General features: G+C 41.7%; 1 protein-coding gene across 1 annotated transcript in view; it reads left to right on the top strand.

Moving 5' to 3' along the window:
• Positions 1 to 18,597, top strand: part of ERICH6 (glutamate rich 6) — a gene marked incomplete at its 5' end in the record, with an annotated part of 36,819 nt that extends 18,222 nt beyond the window's left edge. The window contains 13 exons of the mRNA XM_025192990.1: positions 164 to 239; positions 2,263 to 2,378; positions 4,244 to 4,306; positions 5,105 to 5,163; positions 5,265 to 5,381; positions 7,945 to 8,046; positions 8,130 to 8,287; positions 11,514 to 11,581; positions 13,426 to 13,583; positions 14,659 to 14,744; positions 15,685 to 15,837; positions 16,845 to 17,076; positions 18,048 to 18,597. Of these exons, the coding sequence (XP_025048775.1) occupies positions 164 to 239; positions 2,263 to 2,378; positions 4,244 to 4,306; positions 5,105 to 5,163; positions 5,265 to 5,381; positions 7,945 to 8,046; positions 8,130 to 8,287; positions 11,514 to 11,581; positions 13,426 to 13,583; positions 14,659 to 14,744; positions 15,685 to 15,837; positions 16,845 to 17,076; positions 18,048 to 18,308 (1,649 nt within the window). The remainder of the gene's footprint in view (positions 1 to 163; positions 240 to 2,262; positions 2,379 to 4,243; positions 4,307 to 5,104; positions 5,164 to 5,264; positions 5,382 to 7,944; positions 8,047 to 8,129; positions 8,288 to 11,513; positions 11,582 to 13,425; positions 13,584 to 14,658; positions 14,745 to 15,684; positions 15,838 to 16,844; positions 17,077 to 18,047) is intronic.
• Between the last annotated feature and the right edge of the window lie 874 nt (positions 18,598 to 19,471).

Below are 19,471 nucleotides of genomic sequence, written 5' to 3'. Positions count from 1 at the left end.
ATTCCTTTTAACTTCAATTCAAGGTCTTAAAAGTTTCACCACAAATCAAATTCTGACCAATACTCATGCCAGGAAACACACTGGAGACTGGGTGTTTAATCACTTATTATTAAACTACTTGGAATTAATACACAACACAGATTAGTTTATTTGTGTTCAACAGGTCCCAAAGGGATTCTTGGAATATTAGGAGGAATTAGAAAGGAAACTTCTTTCCTCTCATTACACAAATTAAGCAGGTAAGCATGTGAAATATTACCGCAGAACTTGTCTTTGTTGAAATGAGGCCATGTGCTGAGGAACTTAGAATTAACAAGGGAACTATTTACAAATCTTCTTTACTTTTCACTGGCTTTCCTCATCAGAATGTATTTTGTATTTCAAGCTTATTTTAGGCCTTTGTCTAAGATGTGTGACAGCCACGGAGAATATAGTTTTATGGTTATCAGCAAGGTCTGGAACATGCAGCTTGACTGGCTTTATCATATACTACTATACAGGCCTTAACCTGGGCTTGGAGCGATCATGGCTCTGGAATGATGAAAGGGCATCATATCTAGCCTGTTTTAAATTCTACTTGAACAGGCAACAGTACAGCCCATTAATTGGGCTGTGCCTGGTGGTTATATTGTAAACCTGGACTGATACCACTCACTTGTTCCACACAAGTCACTTTCTTTGTGTTTTTGAGCAGGCCAAAACTTTCACAGTTGATCCAAGAAAGCTGCATGAGACGCTAAGCCTGTGTGAAGCAGCACGTATTCGCTTCAGATTTGGATTTGAGGGACAGTGATTAAATTCAGTGATTCGAATCACTGTCCCAATTTGATTCAGTCAATTTGGATTTGAAAATTTAGCACCCATTTGGAGATTCAGCCATAGAGTATAATGGGAAAATCACTAAACTACCTATAACTATCATTGTTTTGGAGATTCAAATGAAAACAACAGGTATGGTAGCCCCTTCTGAGGGCATGAAGTCTGCAACCTTTCAAGGAAATAGGTGCAGGGGTTTCTGTGAAAGTGCACCTCAAACTATTGAAAGCAAAACTCATATCACTTGTGTATGTTAAGGCAGACAGGATGAAAACAGCAGGGAACTTAGAGAAAGATCAGTCACTGGCCAGCCCCAGTCATCACGACCAGAGCAGTCCTTTTCCACATCTCAGCCTTTTCCATACATGAAAGATCACCCCCTCTCCTCCCTCTTCCCAGTTTCTGTTTGCTGCAAGCCTTCCGAATCTCTGAATCTCTCTAAATTGATTTGGAGGCTTCCAATTCGATTTGGACCATTTAATGGGTCTCCCAATTCAATTCAGATTCGGAGATTCAGCCGCCGAATTAGGCCAAATCTCCTCTGAATCAAATCAGCTACCGAAGTTTCGCACAGCCCTATCAGATCCTGCAGAAGAAAGAAGCCTCTGAAAGGAATTATCAGTTGTTTTCCCTCTTATTCTTTAACTTTAGATCAACCAGCATAGCTGAGAGAGACTGCAGAAGGAAGGTACTAGAGATCTAAGAGGATACTCAAGCTGATTTATGGATATTGAACTCAGTGCTATTCACAGTACATTGTGCTTAACATTTATTTTGGTTTCCTAGTTTTCTTTTCTTCCACATGTCTGCCTCTGTTGCTTTGTTGTTTGTAAGTTTGTTCCTACTCCTGATGTGGTGGGATTGATTTAAAAAAGCAAACAGATGCTTAACAGGACTTTTGTGATCAAATGCAGTAAGAGAAGTTAAATGTTGGAGCTTCAACCTTCACAGTGAACCTAACAATACTGGCTTGAATAATTCTGGGTTCCCACCCCTTACACATTTCATCTCAGTGTTTACTATGGAAGAAGATAACACATTTTTAAGTCTTTGACATATAGGACAAATCTAGCGTCCATTATTTTCTTTTCTACCAACTTTCTGAAGTGAGCTAGTAAAGAACAAAATGGTTGCAATGTTTGGAGAAGGAATCCAACCTGCATTGTTCACAGTTTAACCTTCAAGGCCCCTTTCCAAAAGCATTTTATTGCCTAGAACATTGCAACTTTCAGAGGCAGACTGTGGAAATTAAGTCTCCGTATCTTAGAGACAGTAAAAATGTATATATAAGAAACAAGGCATAGGAATAACTGCTCTTAATTTCCAGCTGTTTAACAAACGCTCAGGTTTGGAAAAAAAAATCTCCTGCATGAATAGATTCACGAAAAGCAACTTCTTTGCAGCAGCTATGTATGATTAATTTGCAATTTTATGTCTTAATTTAAGTGAAAGAAAAATGTCTGCTTACGTTGATGCCTCTGCTCATAAGAAGCCTTTAGGAATTTCAGTGTCGATACAGACAGAAACTAGCTGGCTTTATGAACATGTCTACAGAAAACTAAGTAAGAAATGGCTTTGTTACTTAGAATATTAGCTGCTTACTATAGAAGAGACAACACGTAATACAGCAGTTGCACATTTAAAACATGCAAGGTGCCTTGTAACTAAATATTTTAGCAGTTCATTCTACAGACAGTCCTCAGACTTACAGCACAATTGGTTCCTGAAAACCATGTCTTAAGTTGAAACATTGTAACTTGGAACTGATGTTATAAATGGGGGATTGGTTCCTGAACCAAGGCCCGATACCCTATTTTCACCAAAAATACCCCAGAATTTTGTACTCGATCAATTATAGGTGAGTAATCTAGCTATATTAATGTATTTATATTGTAAATAGCAATCATGTTGATTTGGAAGGACTTCCTTGAGGTCACTTTGGTGGACTTTTTGAAGGGTTCTTGGCTGGAATGTTCTCAGGAGTCTTGGCTGTAGCTTTTTTCTGGAGTCTTGTCTGCTTTCTTAAAAAAAGTGTCCAAGGAAGTTTGGACAGATGTTCTCTAGGGAGATGGGTGATGCAACGAACTTGTTCCCTGGCATGGCATCGGTTCGGATCAAGCGTTGTAAAGTCAAAACTGACGTCAGAAAGCTGAAATAGGGTGTCAATTTATAAACGTTGTAAGTGCGAAATGTTGTAACTCAAAATGTTGTAAGTCGAGGACTGCCTGTATTGCAGAGCAATAACTTGATGCAGCTAACACTTAACACTGAGGTCCTGCAGTGAGTCAGTTCTTAGCAGAGTTGCGAACAGAACCTAGGAGTTTTGACGACTTTGCTGTAAATACTATACCACACTACTTCCAACACATGTTTAAATGATCAAACACATGATACTGTTTAGCTGGTAGAGGAATATACAGTGTGCATGGGAGTTCTCTGCTTATGACAGAGATGCTTGTTTATTGTGTTTCTATAGGAGATGCTTTCAAAGCCTCTAAATAGAGTTACAAATACACTGTATGTTTCCTTCTCCTGCTCAAACAAGTCATGCAAACATGCGATTCAAGTTATTAACTCCTTAAGCAATCAGACAAAAGGCATGAAACTGCCTTTAGGGATCAGTCCATTGGGGCTAGGCTGTGCCTGGCCCCATCTTTTTTTTGGTACACCCCACTTATTTGTGTTCTCTTTGCAAGAACTAGGCACATTTACAGCCCTTGTTAGGACAGTGCAGAAAGTGCTGCCCCTTACAGCAGGTCCTAAGAAGCACAAGGCACCCAAAGGGTGCCGACAGGATTTGGAGCTTAGGCCCCATAATACCAGCTATCAGCCATCCTCCTAAGGGGAAAGGAATGTGCTGCTCTGAGTCATAACAGGTGCACTTAGTCATGAAATTCAGTACAAATACATTTGTGGAAAGGAATACCAGAGCTAATAAGAGCATTACCAGAAACCTGAAGTTTCACTAGAGGCTACACTACTATATCTACACTGCTGTGGCTGTGCTGTGATCTAGAGGTCCCTGAACAAGCTTTTAACTAACAAGGTTGGGCCTTAGCAGGCATCTGAATGCAACAGCTCAGAACTCAGCACTACCTGCAAAATCTGCCCAAGCAGTTAGGAAGACACATAGCTTGGGTGTTAGCCCCTGCTAAGCCCCTGCCCTGCCAGAGCTAGATTACTGCTGGTGTCCCAGCTAGTGAACCTCATTCTAACTCAGATGTCTCTACGCTGCATTGTATCCAACAAAACAGCACATTACTGTTTTAGAGAGCCTGCTAGCCATGTTGTAGGGCCCTGCTGACTGCATTGGCCTCCCTAAAGTTGCTTCTCCTCAAACCACGTGTTCTCTGGGGCTCTTTTGTTTAAGATAATCAAATGCATTATCCCCATGTGGGTCACTGTTAAACACATATTCTAATTTCAGGCCAGAGGAAGATGAAAGAATTCGAGAAGACTAGTGCTCATGTTGACTCTACTTCTAAAACTGGTAACTTGTTTTCACTTTTTCTACTACGGGGTTGCAGTCAATTCTGGAAAAATTGGCCCATAGCTACTGGATACCAATAACCAGAAAGGAGTGTGGTAAAAAGCTATTAAAATAGTTAGGGGTTGGTTAGAGAAGCTGAAGCACAAGATTAAAAGAAGTAGATATTTACCTGGCTTATAACCAACAGCTAGATGAGGAAAATAAGCATGGGAAGAAAGCAAAGGATGAATTGGAAGATAAATTGTATGAGCAACGAGATAAAATTTAGCTGGAAGTCAGAGAAAGCTTCCTGCCAACCAGACCTTTTGGTCTGAAGAACAGCTGTCTGAGCAAAGTGGTAGAAACCCCATCCTATGGCACATGTATATACAAACTGACTGAAGAGAGCTGCCTTGTACTGACAGGGCGTGGAGTAGAAGGTGCGACAGGATTTCCCAAACTCCCAGTATCTTGCTTCACAAGCCAGCAAAGTCTGGGGCTGCTTTAGATACTATATCACTTTAACCTTGCTTAACTTTAAGCAGAGAACATTTCCATTGCTTAAAGTTAAGCCTGTTCTTAAATGCAGTGCTTCAGCATGACAGTATCCATGGTTCCCATTAGAAAATGAAGAGGCCTCCACATAGGTGGACGGCAACCCTATTCCTGGTTTAGATCTCTGCCAAAAAGCCCCTGGTGTGCATTTTGAGTGGGAAGGGGAGGTGTCTTGAAAAAACAAGGAAGAATGGTTATCCAGTATTGTAGAAAGTCATGCTTTCTTTGAAATGTAACATTTTAATTCTCACTGTTGCTATTTAGATATGCTGGTAGCCCCGTCACAAGAACTTGCCAGCATAGGTATCTTATGTGACACAGAGGTATGGCACACCTAGTTGTTACCATAATGCATTTTATTCTTAACCATTTTCCCCTCTGAACAATGATCTGACCTTTCACTGTATTTCTTCTCTCATCTAAGTTTAATGAAGACTTTGTAAAGCTGTTTGAGGAATCTCTGTGGACACTCCCCTGCATTGGGCTACCAGCTCTTCTAGCATATAAGCCAGAATCATCAAGAGAAAACATGCAGATAGAGGTGACTTTCCTTTCTGTTACATGGTTTACATTAATTCCTGTGAGCTGCTGGAGTGGAGGGAAGGGAGACAGCTAAAAAAGCTTCCATAAAAGCTGTGGAAGATGCTGCTTTCCTAATGTGCCACAGGGGATTCAGTAGCAGTGAGAGGTTTTGTTTGTCAGGCTATTAAAATGTGTAATCTGTACACAAAAATATGTCTCACACTATACAAGTCATCCATAGTATCCCATGCTGGTGGCATGTTTCTAGGACAATGTCTGATTATGTCACTAAAAAGGAGGTAATACAATTTTATTTTCATAGAATGATAGGAAAGAAGACCTAAAAGGGACCTCAGGAGGTCATTTAGTTCAGCCCCCTGCTTGAGGCACTCTGTGCTCCTCTCACGGCTCTCCAGAGACCAGGCTCATGTCCTATGCCTGCTATCTAGAACACCTGCAACTTTCCTAGCATCCACTCTAGCTTTACAGAGCTGCCAGCCTCTACAAACTACATTTATTCATTACATCCCCCCCCAGTGTACCCTTTCATGGCATCCAGCCACCCCTTAACCACTCCCAAGCCTCAAGGAGGTTTAACAGACTCGCAAGAATAGAACCCTGCAAACTCTTACCCCACCATTAGCTGGTACTCCCTCCAGCTCTCCCAGGTTCCTGGACTTCCCTCCACTTCATTCTCTAGCTGCCTGGATTCCTAGGCATCCTTGTCCCTGCTAAGGTCAGGGCCAAACCACCTATTCTGGCTCAGAAGCTGGGCTTATATTTCCCTAAAACCTATCCCTTACAGTGATATGATTTCCCCAACAACACACAGGGGTTGCTCCTTAGTTTTCTAATCAGCATGCTTCCACTGCATTGCCTATCTGCTCTTTCTTTATTACTGTAGTACAGTTACCTGGAGGGTGGGGAGGGGGATCTCAGTAACACTTTTCCCTGTAACAGAAACCCTGCGGCACTGCTTCGGCCCCTGTTCCACCAGCTTGGCAGAAGCTTCTTTTTTGTGGAGAAGCTTGAGAGAATCCAAAGGAGAGCCACCCGCATGATCCAAGGCCTGGAGGGAAGGCCGTACGAGGAAAGGCTGAGAGACTTGGGACTCTTCAGTCTGGAGAAGAGAAGGCTCGGGGGTGACCTGGTAGCAGCCTACAATTATATAAGAGGGGTACATCAGGACCTGGGAGAACAGCTGTTCACCAGAGCTCCCCAAGGGATAACAAGGTCTAACAGCCATAAACTCCAGGAAGGCCAATTTAGACTAGACATAAAAAAGTTCTTTACACTACGCGTGTCCAAGGTCTGGAACAAATTCCCCCCATAGGTGGTCCAAGCATATACTCCGGACTCTTTCAAAAAACGGGTGAATATATTTCTTGCTGGGTCACTTGATCCCAGCTGACTTGCCACCTATGGCGGGGAGGCTGGACCCGATGATCTCATGAGGTCCCTTCCAGCCCCTAATGTCTATGAAATCTGTGGACTGTTTTTTCTCTCCCCTAACCAAAATAATAAGGCTGGCAAAAGCTATGAGTTAGGTGCAGTTTATCAGCCAAAGCTTTTTAGCCATTATTCCTCATTCTTTGTGGACCTGGTTTTATGTTGGCAAAAGCATAATCTTGCTGATACTAGCTTCCTCTCTAGTCAAGGGACTGGCCAGCATAGCTCTATCAGCAAACCTGAGGCCCAAAGCAAACCTAAGAAGTTGAACAAGAACCAAAATACTTACAAATTGTAGGCAAGGGAAGGAGTAAGCATTGTGGATTTTGTGAGGGAGCTGCAGCCTTGAGGCTACCCCCATGTTTTCTTTCACACTCACTTCTATTATTGAACAGACCAAGCTGATCAAGCAGGACATTAAATAGATACAATAAGTAATCTAAGCCCTTACACCCCTACTCCTAAGTAATAGCTTTTTTTCCCCCAGATAGCCCCATCAAAACTGTGCTTTTTAGAATGAATATTGATGGCAAATAGCTTAACAAATGCATAAGCTTGCTAAGTGTACAATTTGTAATTAAAATACATTTAATTCTATATGCATTTTGAAGGGAGATAGATACAGAAGCAGATAGATAAGCTTTCAGAATATCCCACCTCTCCGTAAGAGATATTAGCACAGCAGTTCTGATATAGGATTGTTCAGGGAGTCCAAGCAGTGCTATAGTATGCAACCACTTTGGTCAATAATCATATTAGCTTTTGCCAGTTAGAAAAGAAAATATTCTCAGGCATGAATAACAAGATCCCAGATGTTGTATTTGTTGTAGCAAACTTTTCTTTGTACTGCAACACCCCTATCTACTCGTTGGCAATATTCTCTATGCTGAGCATGGGCAAGTATTGCAAGACATGATAACGTCCACTTTTGTGCAACATGGTGAGAATTTAGTGATGCATAGCAGAGGTGTATTGAAAATACATTTAAGACCTTTTGCTTTAACTATATTTACATACTGTAAACAGAGTTTTGAGCAGTGTCTCCTGTTTCTAAGATAACAAGAGGATGACAAATTGTTGATTGCATCAACATACAAATATTAATTTTCCTCCCCCCACCCTGCACACTGTAGATAGAAGAAGAATGTGTTCCAGTATGCGAGTACTGTGGCAGCCCACTGAAGGTATTCCCTTCCTATGAATATACTGACCCCACCTCAAAAGATTACCAAATGGTAAGCTATTAGAAGGTGTTAGCAGAGCTTCACTATGGAGCTGGAACTTCACTCTGGTGTAACATTACTGCTTTGCTTCCCAGAACTTTTGTTGTGAGAACAGCCGAGACCTCTACAAGTACATTGTTAATGAAAGCCAGCTTTATGAAAAGTCTAAGAATGAGTCAATCTCCATTGACCCTCATGAAGCACATGGTAGTGAAACTGAAAGGCAGCGAGCACGGGAGAAAGCATATTTAAGGTACCATTTGCTGGCTAATATAATGAACTTTTGATTCAAGTCTTTTCAGGAATAACTTTCCAGCGTGGGAAAGAAATAGAAGGAAAATATGAGTACAGCACACAGACATGGAAGAAGAGAAGACCTACAGTGGGCACGAGTTGTGCGCTGATATCTCATCAAAAGAAAAGCCCAGAGAGGGCCTGGTCTCTGCACTGTTTCTTGCAAATACTGGTTCTCTTTCTGGCTTCAGTCATTTCTGAAGAAGCTGTGTTGTGAGTCTGCCTCCACCCTGAGTGACTGGAAGCAGTGTCTGGCGCTTGTACACATTAGGGAGGTTTAGTCCTTAGGGTTACATTGTACCCCCTAAATTGAAATAGTGGGTTTTTATTTGAAATAGTAGGTTTTTAATTGAAACCCACTGCTTCAATTTAGGGATTTCCTTCACTGTTACGGCAAGGGGCCTTGCTGAAGGCAAAAGCAATAAAGGGGCCTGATCTTTTTTTCTGCAGAGCCGGCCTGCCATTCCTACCACCAGGGGGCAAGCTGACTAATAACTGTAACACATCAGGATGTAGTTTAGTTTGCAACAATGCAAAATTATTTAAAGTTCCCCTCCCCAGAATGACGATCGGGCTGGGGAAACAATCATCCTGCTGGGGAGGGAAACACAGCTCATCTGGGCTGAGTTCCTTTCCCCAGCCGGATGGTAGCACTCAGCTCAGCCCCAGTTCCCTTCCCTGATCGATCCCACTGCTGGGGAGGAGAACTAAGTGATGTGGCTCAGTTCCCTACCCCAGCTCCCCGGTCCCAGGCGGCGTCCCTCCTTCATCTGGCAGGCAGATCGGGAACCTGCAACTCCGGGAGGACTGGCTCAGCCCCTGCAGCCCTCCTGGGGTTGGGCCCCTGATCTGCCTGCTGGATGAGAGAGGCTGTTTCAAGCTTCCCCATTATAGGGTATGGGCAAAATGTCGAAACAGCCTCCCTGTTTCGACGAAACAAAACGGAACAGCTGTTTCGAATCAAAACGAAATTCAAAACAAAAATGCTGTTCTATTGAAACCTTGAAATGCAAATCAAAATGGAATGGTGCCGTTTCACACAGCCCTAATGTACAGCATGACACCATTAAGCCACACAAAGTAACATTTTTGTCATGTGTACATGGTAATGGCATCACATATACAAGCACCCCTATGTTTTATCTCCATCACTTCAACCATCAATGTTAGCTAGGTGCTGATTTGGGGTCTTTCCTTGTTTGGGTGTCCAAACTGAAGGACCTGGAGTCCAGTTTTCAGAGGTGCCGAGCATTCCCAAGCCTCGGACGTGTTGGAATTGCGAATGTTCAGCAGTCCAAAAGCTTAGGTCCTTAGTATTGGGGGGAGGACGGGGAGGAAAGCACTCTAAAAATCAACCACCCCTGCTCTGCAGGACCCACAGCACTGCTTTTTATATAGGTTGGCTTGGAGGAGGGGGATTCTATTTTTAAATGTATATTACATTATTTTAGCTGCAAATTATGCTCTTACCAGCGGAAATTCATCACAGAGTCAACAAATTATTCTAATATATGAGACAACAGGCTGCTTATGTAAAAAAAACCCAGCAAATAAATTATCTGTTCTTTCTAGGTTCGCTCAGTACCTAAAAGAGCAATAGCATCAAATGAGTCAGTAACTATATAAAAATCTCTCCTTCCTTAAAAAGAAAATAAGGAAAATAAGATGGAGATGCCAGAGAGGCAGAAATTGCCTAATGCCAATAATTTAGGTATACAGGCCTAACTCTTAGGGCCTTGGTTGAGACTTCTGCCTATCTACGTTAAAAGGCTAAACAAATTTTAGTCTTCTATGTGATAGATCAATTATAAAAATAATATTAGCTAGTTAAGCTGGTATCCCCATTTTCTTATTGCCTGGTCACTCATTGTCCTTCTCAGACTGCCAGGGAATGTCCAGTTTCTATACTCAAAAGGAAGACAAAAAAGTATGCAGATTTAACTTACCCCCAGCACTGTAGCATTCTCTTTTAGTGTTACTGTCCCCCAGCACTCAGAAAAGGAGCCAAACAGTTTGGTGGTTTAAGTACCATTATACTCTATAAAATTTAAAGTTGTGCCATCTGTTAAGGCATTCCATCAAATTCATGTGATGTTATCTAAGAATATTCCTGTATTAGGCTTTTTGTTTGTTCCTAACCCACTATTGCCATGGCTTTCCCATGCACTGGCTATTAGGAAAGTCTGTTCTGTCTGGACAGATGTTATGCTGGCCAGGACTATTTATAACACACCCAGAGTTATGCGAGAAAAAAGTTTGGTGTTTTATTTTACAACAAATCTGAATAACCCACGTACACACTAGTCCTCTCACCCTGGAATCCAGCATGTCCACTGCCCTAGCTATTTCAAACAACATTGCACTTCCAAAGGGGCTTCCAGATTGCCAAAAGAACTCATGGTAAGGTGGAAGCCTCCACAAAGAAATAAACTCCAGTGCTTCATCTTTTTAAGTCAGAACTCATGAGACTTCATAGCCAGGCAGCAAAAACAAAGCACAGACCTTCTGCCTCAGTTGTTTGAGGAATCCCCACCTTGTTTTCTAGCTGTTTGTTACCACGTTTATCACTACTGTGAACATCCTTATAGGCAGAAGGGGAAATTACCATATCTCAGACCCACTTTCCTGTATGCTTTGTCCATCTATTTCATTTACTGAACCTTTCAGGAAGTTGCATTTATTTTGCACAAGATCCAGATTTTGCATCTGTTGTAGTTTTTGTCTTGTCTGTAGACTTGATCAAATAATACTAATAAAACACAGACCCATTTAATTTTGCATTATTGGCAGCCATACATGGGCCTAATTCTCTTTTGCTTAGATAGGAGGCTGGACAGGATAGCACCTTAAAAATTAACTTGTTCAGAGATGCATAAGTTTTCATGGGCAACAGCTCATATCATCAGCATCTGATAAAGTAGGCTGTCACCTTATGCCTAAGCGAGTTAGTCTCTAAAGTACTATCCTACCCTACCTTCTGCCTGACTTCAGACGAACACAGCTAACCAGTTCTGTTTTTGCTTAGATCTTATGCTGGCATTATTCCATTTTCTCCAAAAGGAGTTGCTTGCAATTTTGAGAGAGGAGAATCAGGCCACATCTCTTACAAGGACATCAGAGATTTACATTCAATTTTCTAATCAAGATTTTTTTAAATTTGTGTCTTGTCTGTTTCCTCTTAATAGGCAACAGGAGAGACAAATGGTAAAACAGTTGGCCTATGTGACAGCAGAGCAGACCAGTTTCATTGAATGTAAGTAGGATTATTTAACTTAGAATGAATCCAAATGGCTATTTTGACACTGTCACAACTTTGCTTCTAAATGTGTGTGCAGATTTCAATGTAACTAATTAGTCAGAGCCACTGTGGCACTCCTGGAAAAATGTGACATGTTGTGTTATGTTGTGTGGCACCAACCTTAAATATTAAATAGTATGGTGTTTGGGTTACACAGAGAGCCTTCCCTTGCTTTGACATCAGACATTTATGCCTGAATTCTTCAATATACAATTACACACACACACACACACGTTAAAAGAACATCATTCACTTTATAAAATTCATTTTTCCATGAAAGTTAGGAAATGCCAAAATTAACTTGCCTGTCTCTTGCTCATCCAGGCTGAAGGTGAATAACCAGTTCAATTCTAGCCCTCTACAAGACTAATCAATTATAAAGGATTAATTCAACATACTTATATCTCCATTACAATATGGTTTGGTTATGCAAGTTCCTGCTTCACCTACTGTTAAATGTCCAGTTTCATATCCTTGAAGGAAGCCAAAAAGTTTATGCACGTACCTGCATCTGCTGACCTTAATTTAGTCTTCCTTATGTACTAGATGAGAGTCTAGTCACATTATCACATACTATTTTAACACAGGAACTCTGGCTCATTTAGGCATTGCATGCACAGTGCTCAGTTAATGAACAGCTCTTCAATAGTTTATTCTCTCCTCATTGTTCCAGGTCTGGCCTCAGGCCTTATTTCCTGCATGCTCTCCAGGCACTGTTTTGAAGACAAAATTAATAATTTTCCTCAAGTTTTTTTTTCTTATGATGTCCACTATTTGTGTACCTTACACATAGGAATTAATTTCCCTGTGGGACAAGGGGTGGTATTATTGCTGTTTTCCTGATGGGGAATCCAGACACAGATAATTAGATCAACAGTATCCACTAATTTTGTGTACCCACTATGAGACCTAGGACCTGATTTTTTTCAGGATGCTCATGTTTCAGTTCCATGCTCCAAACTATGGACCTTACAAAGCAAATAATCACCAGAAGTAAAGGCAGTCCTTGGACTTAAGACATGATTGGTTCCTGAAAACTGTGTCTTAAGTCGAAATGTTGTAACTCGGAACCAATTTTCTCATAAGAAACAATGTTATAAATGGGGGATTTGTCCCTGAACCAAGGCCCGCTACCCCTATTTTCACCAAAAATACCCCAGAATTTTGTACTCGATCGATTATAGGTGAATAATATAGCTGTATTAATGTATTTATATTGTAAATAGCAATCATATTGATTTGAAAGAACTTCTTTGAGGTGACTTTGCTGGACTTTTTGAAGGGTTCTTGGCTGGAGTCTTCACAGGAGTCTTGGCTGTAGATTTTTCTGGAGTCTTGTCTGCTTTCTTGAAGAAAGTGTCCAAGGAAGTTTGGACAGATGTTCTCCGGGAAGATGGGTGACACAGCAAACTTGTTCACTGGCGTGGCGTCACATTGCATCAAGCGTTGTAAAGTCAAAACTGATGTCAGAAAGTTGAAACAGGGTGTCAGTTTATAAATGTTGTAAGTGCGAAACATTGTAACTCAAAACACTGTAAGTGGAGGACTGCCTGTATTTAAGAAAAGCTAAACTATGTATTTTCCTGGTCTTGCTGTCTGAAATGGCTACACCATTTTGGCTACATTTTTCAAAAAACAAAAACATCAGCTTGTATCTGACACCTGGCAATACTGAACAGTTTTCCACAATTATAATCAACTGTAAAGAGAGTCTTATAATGGGAACTGTTGTAAAGCCTCATTATAGACAACATTACCAGCCCCACCTCTAATGTATAACTCCTATGCTTACTTCTCAGATTCAAAACAACTTAACACCATTTCCTACCAGCTTTCCCGAGAGCCACCCTGGTCAGGAACTTATACTCTGCCATCTGATGAGACAGTTGAAAAAGAAGAGGGAGAGGATATTAACTACAGTATTACATGCTGTGACTTTACCATAGTGGGTGGAAAGGTAAAGAGCTCCTGAAGTTTCACTGCAAGAGATCCCCTTCGATGGTCTGACATTTGCACAGTGCAGTCCCTTCTTTGTGGAGGACAAGTAGCTGTTCAGCTGAGACCTTGAGGAAGTGCTTTGGTTGGACTTACATGTTGCACAGTGCTTTTTGCTGGTCCTCTGCATAGGGATGAATTTCACCCCCTGCATGAATCAGGCCAAGGATTCACAACGCTATGATGTATGGAGGTTAGCTACCTTTCCCCAGTTGACTGCTACCCCATCAGCTTGTGTATTCTGATCCCCCTTTAGCACAAGGACATTGGCCAGTCAAGGAACCTTCTCCATTTGCTTCTCTGCCAGAAACCACTGAAAGTTTAGAGACTCAAGCATGTCCTGGCAGGCAGAATCTAGCTAGTTTCCTTTTCTTCTGGCCTCTTTCTGTTTGTTCTTTATATCAGCTTTTGCCTGAAGCAGGAACACAGCACAAACTTTTGTTGAGGACTGAAATTAGCAGTGATAAGTAACTGGTTAACACAGTAGTGGATAAAACACTGACAGTAGGCTCAGGAGCTCTATGTTGCAAACCTCTCCATGCCTGTCTACTTTAGCAGTATGCTCCATAATTCCATGGGAATAATAGAAGCCTAGACTGGAGCATCTTTGGGGCACAGACCAAAACAAGTAATACATGGTGGGGGAGAGGAAACAAAGCTACAGTACAGTGTTTTAACTACCAAATGAAGAACTTAAATGTCCAGGCCCAGGCTTTGCTGCATCAATAGAAAGGTGTTTGGGCGGGGGGGAGGGGGAGGGGTAATCAGGGCAACAGCGCAGGGCACCCACCTGGAGGGAGTGGGGGCAAAAATAGAAGCCATAGGTGCCAACCAGCCACAGTGTTGTCATCACCAGCTACCAGTGCTACCCCAGGTGCAGAGATGCTGTTATACCTCTGCACTTCAATGAAGAACCCAGGTATGCAAAAGATAAAAGACAGATATTGTACAAAGGTTGAGAGATTGTTCAATTAACAATGATGCTTGTGACAGTTTCAGCTTTTAAAAAAAAAAAAATTCCTTTTAATTGCCCACAGTTAGCGAAGAACCAGTTCCTGGAAAAGTATTACAGGCACGGAGGAAAATTTCTTACCTTATTTCCAGATGGGACATCCCAATTATTGTATCCTTCACAAGACTAATTTACTTTGGTCACCTTTTAAAAGTATGTTTTTAACAATGAGTTGGAATGGTAAATCTAAGATTAACCTTTTGCAACAAAGAGCAAGTAAGAGCTATGACAGCCAATAAACAAGCCACAATCAAGAATTGTTTAAAACCAGCAGAATTATAATCACCTCTCCATAGTCTTCAGAGTATATGGGTAGAATGCATTAAGTTCCTTCATGTGACTTTCCTTGCACTCTTATCTTTCTACCTCAGTTACACGTGAGAAGGGATATTAACATTCTGTCAAAGTTAACAGAGGTCTTCCTGTGCTGGCATTCCCCACCCAGACCCATCTATCCTCAGGGCAACGTTTAGTAGTAGTGGTAGTAATAAATAGAACTACTACTAATGCCAAATTACATGGTGCCATAACTGTGCATGAGGCATGTTAATTTAATCCCATTATGGTATTCCTGTTGAGCAGATATTTTGTTTTTCAGATGGTACCAAGTATGAGGAGCAAAGGTTGTGGATCTGTTTGGTTTTGGGGTGTTCTAAGATTTCCCTGAAAAGGAACGACCCCACCACAGTTCTCCCTCCAGGGTTTTCTCTGCTACCATTCTGATCACATGAGTTGCTCCCTCTGCTTTGCATTCACTATAAACACCAGGTATATTTTTAATGGAAAACCATATATATTTAAATGATAAACACAGTAGAATCTTCCACCCTGCCTAGTAGGCTGCAGATAGCTTGTATGCAGGGCTTGACACACACTATAGTAAAAAGAAAAAGATTCCCCCAATTAAAATACCAGTGACTGGCATGAAAACAGTAATCAAGGAAATGTCACTTGGAGTGCTGTGAAATCAACATTCTGAAATATTTAATACTATGTAATACCACTACAGACTACTCGCCCACCACAGACTGAGTTCCTTATCCAAGTGTAGCTATCCATCTGGAAATCTGGCGGTGATCGTTGTGAACAAGAAAGGAGGTTTGATTTGCATAGTACAAGAAGACAAGCCAACTAATGCAGCAATCCAAGCAGTGTTTGAGTCCAGTGGTAAAAGCACTTGCTATCATCCCAATGGGACTATATGGTATGTTCAGGTGCACTCAGTCATTTCTTCTTGCCGATTGGCACCTGCCACGATTTTGGTACTGCGTGGATCGGGAAGACATGTTTTAACAGTACTGATAGATAGATGGATGGATGGATGGATGGATAGATAGATAGATAAAAGGCCAACATCTAGCTCAGGCATTTCTCACCACAGTTTTATTTACGTTCTTAGACCACAATCTTTCAAAGACTTGTGTGTTAATCTTGTGCACGCACACCCCATTAATAGTAATGGAGTTGAATAAGCACTATCCTGCTTGAAGTTCAGTGCAGATGAAGACTCTCACAGGCACAGAGCCCATCGTTGCATGATCTGCACAGCTTGCTAAATCAGGGGTGAAACTAGAAGTACCCCTGCAGCAACAGGAAAGTAAGCAGATGAACAGACCACCAACATTTACACTCTTGTTCAGCCCAGGCCCTCCCTTGTCCACTGGCTTCTCTTGTCTGAGGCATGGGAGGCCATGGAGAGAGACAATTTAAGGGAGAAACTAATATCAAATTCAACTCCTTCCTCTCTGCCCCAAGAATCAAAACATTTGCCTAAAATAGTGGCACTGTCAGATCTGCAAAGACCTTTAAGCTGTGATGAAGTAAAGGGAAGAAAACACTTGATGCAGCTGAAGTCTCCCAGTTTTCTACTTTTAGGTATTTAGGGCTTAACCCTGCAAGATGCCGACTTGCTCTGAACAGCTTTTAATTTCCATGGGAGTTGAGCACTTGGCAGTACCCTACCGAGATGAACCCATAAAGCAGCTTTTCATCTTCCTCCACAAGAGTAGGACTCCCATTGACTTCAGTAGCGTAGATACAGACCCTTCATTATTTATTCTCCAAACTCCTGCTCATGTGAACAGACCCTTTGCTTCCAGAATCACTCAAATCCAAGGTATGCAGGGTAGGGCCAAGCTGTAATAGCAACAGCAATGCATTGTGTGTTACTTACCAGTCTTGTTTTATTGATATTTTTCCCTTCTTGCTTAGGATAAACATTAACATTGAGGAAGGACATTACTTAGATCAAGCTGGCAACAGAGTGAGGGTGTGGACCTGGCCAAGCCATTTGAAACCTTCTGGATCTCGTATTCCATTTAAACCCATTTTTATATCCCTGAACCAGTATCTTGGTGTCAGGATATATGGACAAGACAAGATTATGATTTCTTTTCTAGCCATGGGGCAACAAGCAAAATTCATCGTGGGAACAAAAGTGCAGGTATTTATTCACACACATATGCATCCCTCCTACCTTGAAGTACAGCAGCTAGAAGGAACTGGATAGTCTCTCCAACACGTTTTAAGGAAGGAGAGAGGTGAATAAAGGGATTTTACCTGAAAAGGGCAACACAACTCAAATCTTTAGAAGTTCTTAGCAATTAAACTGTATTTGTGAACTTTGAAATCTGACAGAATTCTTGAATTCCATATGCTTCATTCATTTCAAATCCCCAATTCATCTGGCTTGAACAGCAATCATTCATCATACTGCAATTAAAGGATTGTTAACTGATAATTCCAAATAAAGACTCTAATCTCAGCAAGAGCTATGGGAAATGTTCCCAGTTGGAAATCATTTTCATTCTCTTGTGCAAAAACATCTCTTCTGCTGATCTATTTCTCAAATGGGCCTCAAGTGCCTCCTCTACCCCACTGCCTTCCCACAAAACACGAGCACACAGTTGGGTCTATGGCAGCCCTAAACACTACCCCTGTAGATAGCTGGTGCTTCTTAGAGGACTCATCTGCAGTGGGAATGGAATGGGGGAGAAGAGAGCACACACCTGTCACTGTATGGCTCGCCCCAGAATGCCTACACCTCTGTTGGAGTCAGGCAAGGGGTGGGCAGAGGGATGTCTGTGACTGAAATAAAATATTAAACAGTTTTAGGCAGTGCACATTGCTGGCAGGTAGTATAAAATACATTGTAGGTGCACGAAAGGTTGCCTGCAGCGAGCAAGAGCTCAGCATGTATGACATGCTTTGAGCCTTTCCCTCTACAAGTTTGGGAGAACACCATTACTGGGTGGAAACTTGCCGACTGGCTTGAAGGTTTTGTTTTCAGGTGCCTCTCTGCTGAAGTGTGATTTTTCTAGGATCAGCTAGGAACTATTGATTAGTCTATTAAAGAGAAGCATGTAGTTGGGAATTGTGTTAACTCCTTGCCTGTCCTCCTCCTTTCCCTCTAAGGTGAGGCAGAGTAGTCAACTTCCATCACCAAAATTTCCCTGTGAAGAACTACTGCTGTTTGCCTGCAAAATAAAGATTCAGCATCTGTTTGACAGACTTCAGAGATGTTTAAACTTCCCTTCTAATGAGCAATGGGACAAAATCAAGCCGCCTTCATACCTTGCAACCCAGGCTTTAAAATTAATGTACCTGTGTAAGAATTCTGGCATAAGTGAGGACCTAGACAGTTCAGTACGAGCTATAATAAACGCACCTGTCTGACCTGCAGAATGTATGCTGCTCAGTGACCATTCATTTCACTGTTCTGAAGAATACTGTAGATCTATGAAAATTAGCCTAAAGAACTTCTATACAGTAGGCTCAACTTTTAAGGCCAACTCTTTTACCTTCTGTTTAACTACCTAGGCAATTGTCCCCCATGCACCAGGTACAGTTCTTTCTATCATTAGTATTCCATTAATTTAAGTGAGATAGTTTGTGGTAGTAATCATCACATCACATCACATCCTATATTAAATATAAAGGATCCAGTTCTTCCTTAAAAATTGGGTTTAGACAGTGTTTTATGTAAATTGCATTAAAGACTTAGAGATAATGACTGGAGCTCATTTTTAAATGCTTTTTTTTTTTTTTAATTTTTGTAAAAATCCTTTATAATTTTCTTGCTCAGAAATTTAACATTCCAGACAGTACAACATGCATTTCAGTAGGAATTAAATAACTACTTGAATAATTTGTATAGGCAGCCCAGTTTATAGTTAGGATCTTGTTTTGTCAACACAAATACAGATGGAAGGTAACAAACTTTCCCAGCAGGGTTCATTGTACAGAGCGAGTAAGTGCTGTAGTGAGTAATAATTAGAGTCACACTGAAATAAAGAGCTGGGAGAGAGATACCTGCCTTTTTTTCTTTCATCTGCACATATAACAACATAGTCCCCAACATGATAATAGCTGAGACTTCACAAGAATTTATAGATTTGTCTTTGCTCCCATGGGCAGATCCAGGATTTCCCAAACAGGTGCGGGAGCAGCAGCCTATATTGCAGGGGTGGGTGTACCCCCTGCTCCCAGCCTCTTCTACTTCTGCTCCCAGCCCATGTGGGGGCTCTCCAGCACATCATGGGAGCATCTGGGGACTTTTTAAAACCCCTAAAGCAAATGGAATTCCCTTCCTGCTCAGAGGCAGCCCCCTCCTCTCCTCTCCTCTCCTCTTCACCTCTCCCTGCCTGCCACTGCTGCTTTCTCTACTGTTGTGGGCTGAGGAAGCTTCAGGCCAGCTGAGCTGAGTAAAGGCTTGGCCCAGCTGGAGAGAGGACAGCGACAACAGAGCAAAGTAGTTCCACCCCCACCCTCCCCACAATTGCAGCTGGCACAGGCATCCCTGCTGCCATTTATCTGCCCTCCCCAGCTGAGCCCAGCCC

The sequence above is a fragment of the Alligator sinensis genome, unplaced genomic scaffold, assembly GCF_000455745.1.
Source record: "Alligator sinensis unplaced genomic scaffold, ASM45574v1 scaffold1009_1, whole genome shotgun sequence".
Lineage (NCBI taxonomy): Eukaryota > Metazoa > Chordata > Crocodylia > Alligatoridae > Alligator > Alligator sinensis.
Note: the sequence above shows the minus strand (reverse complement) of the source record. Positions and strands in the feature narration are given on the sequence as shown.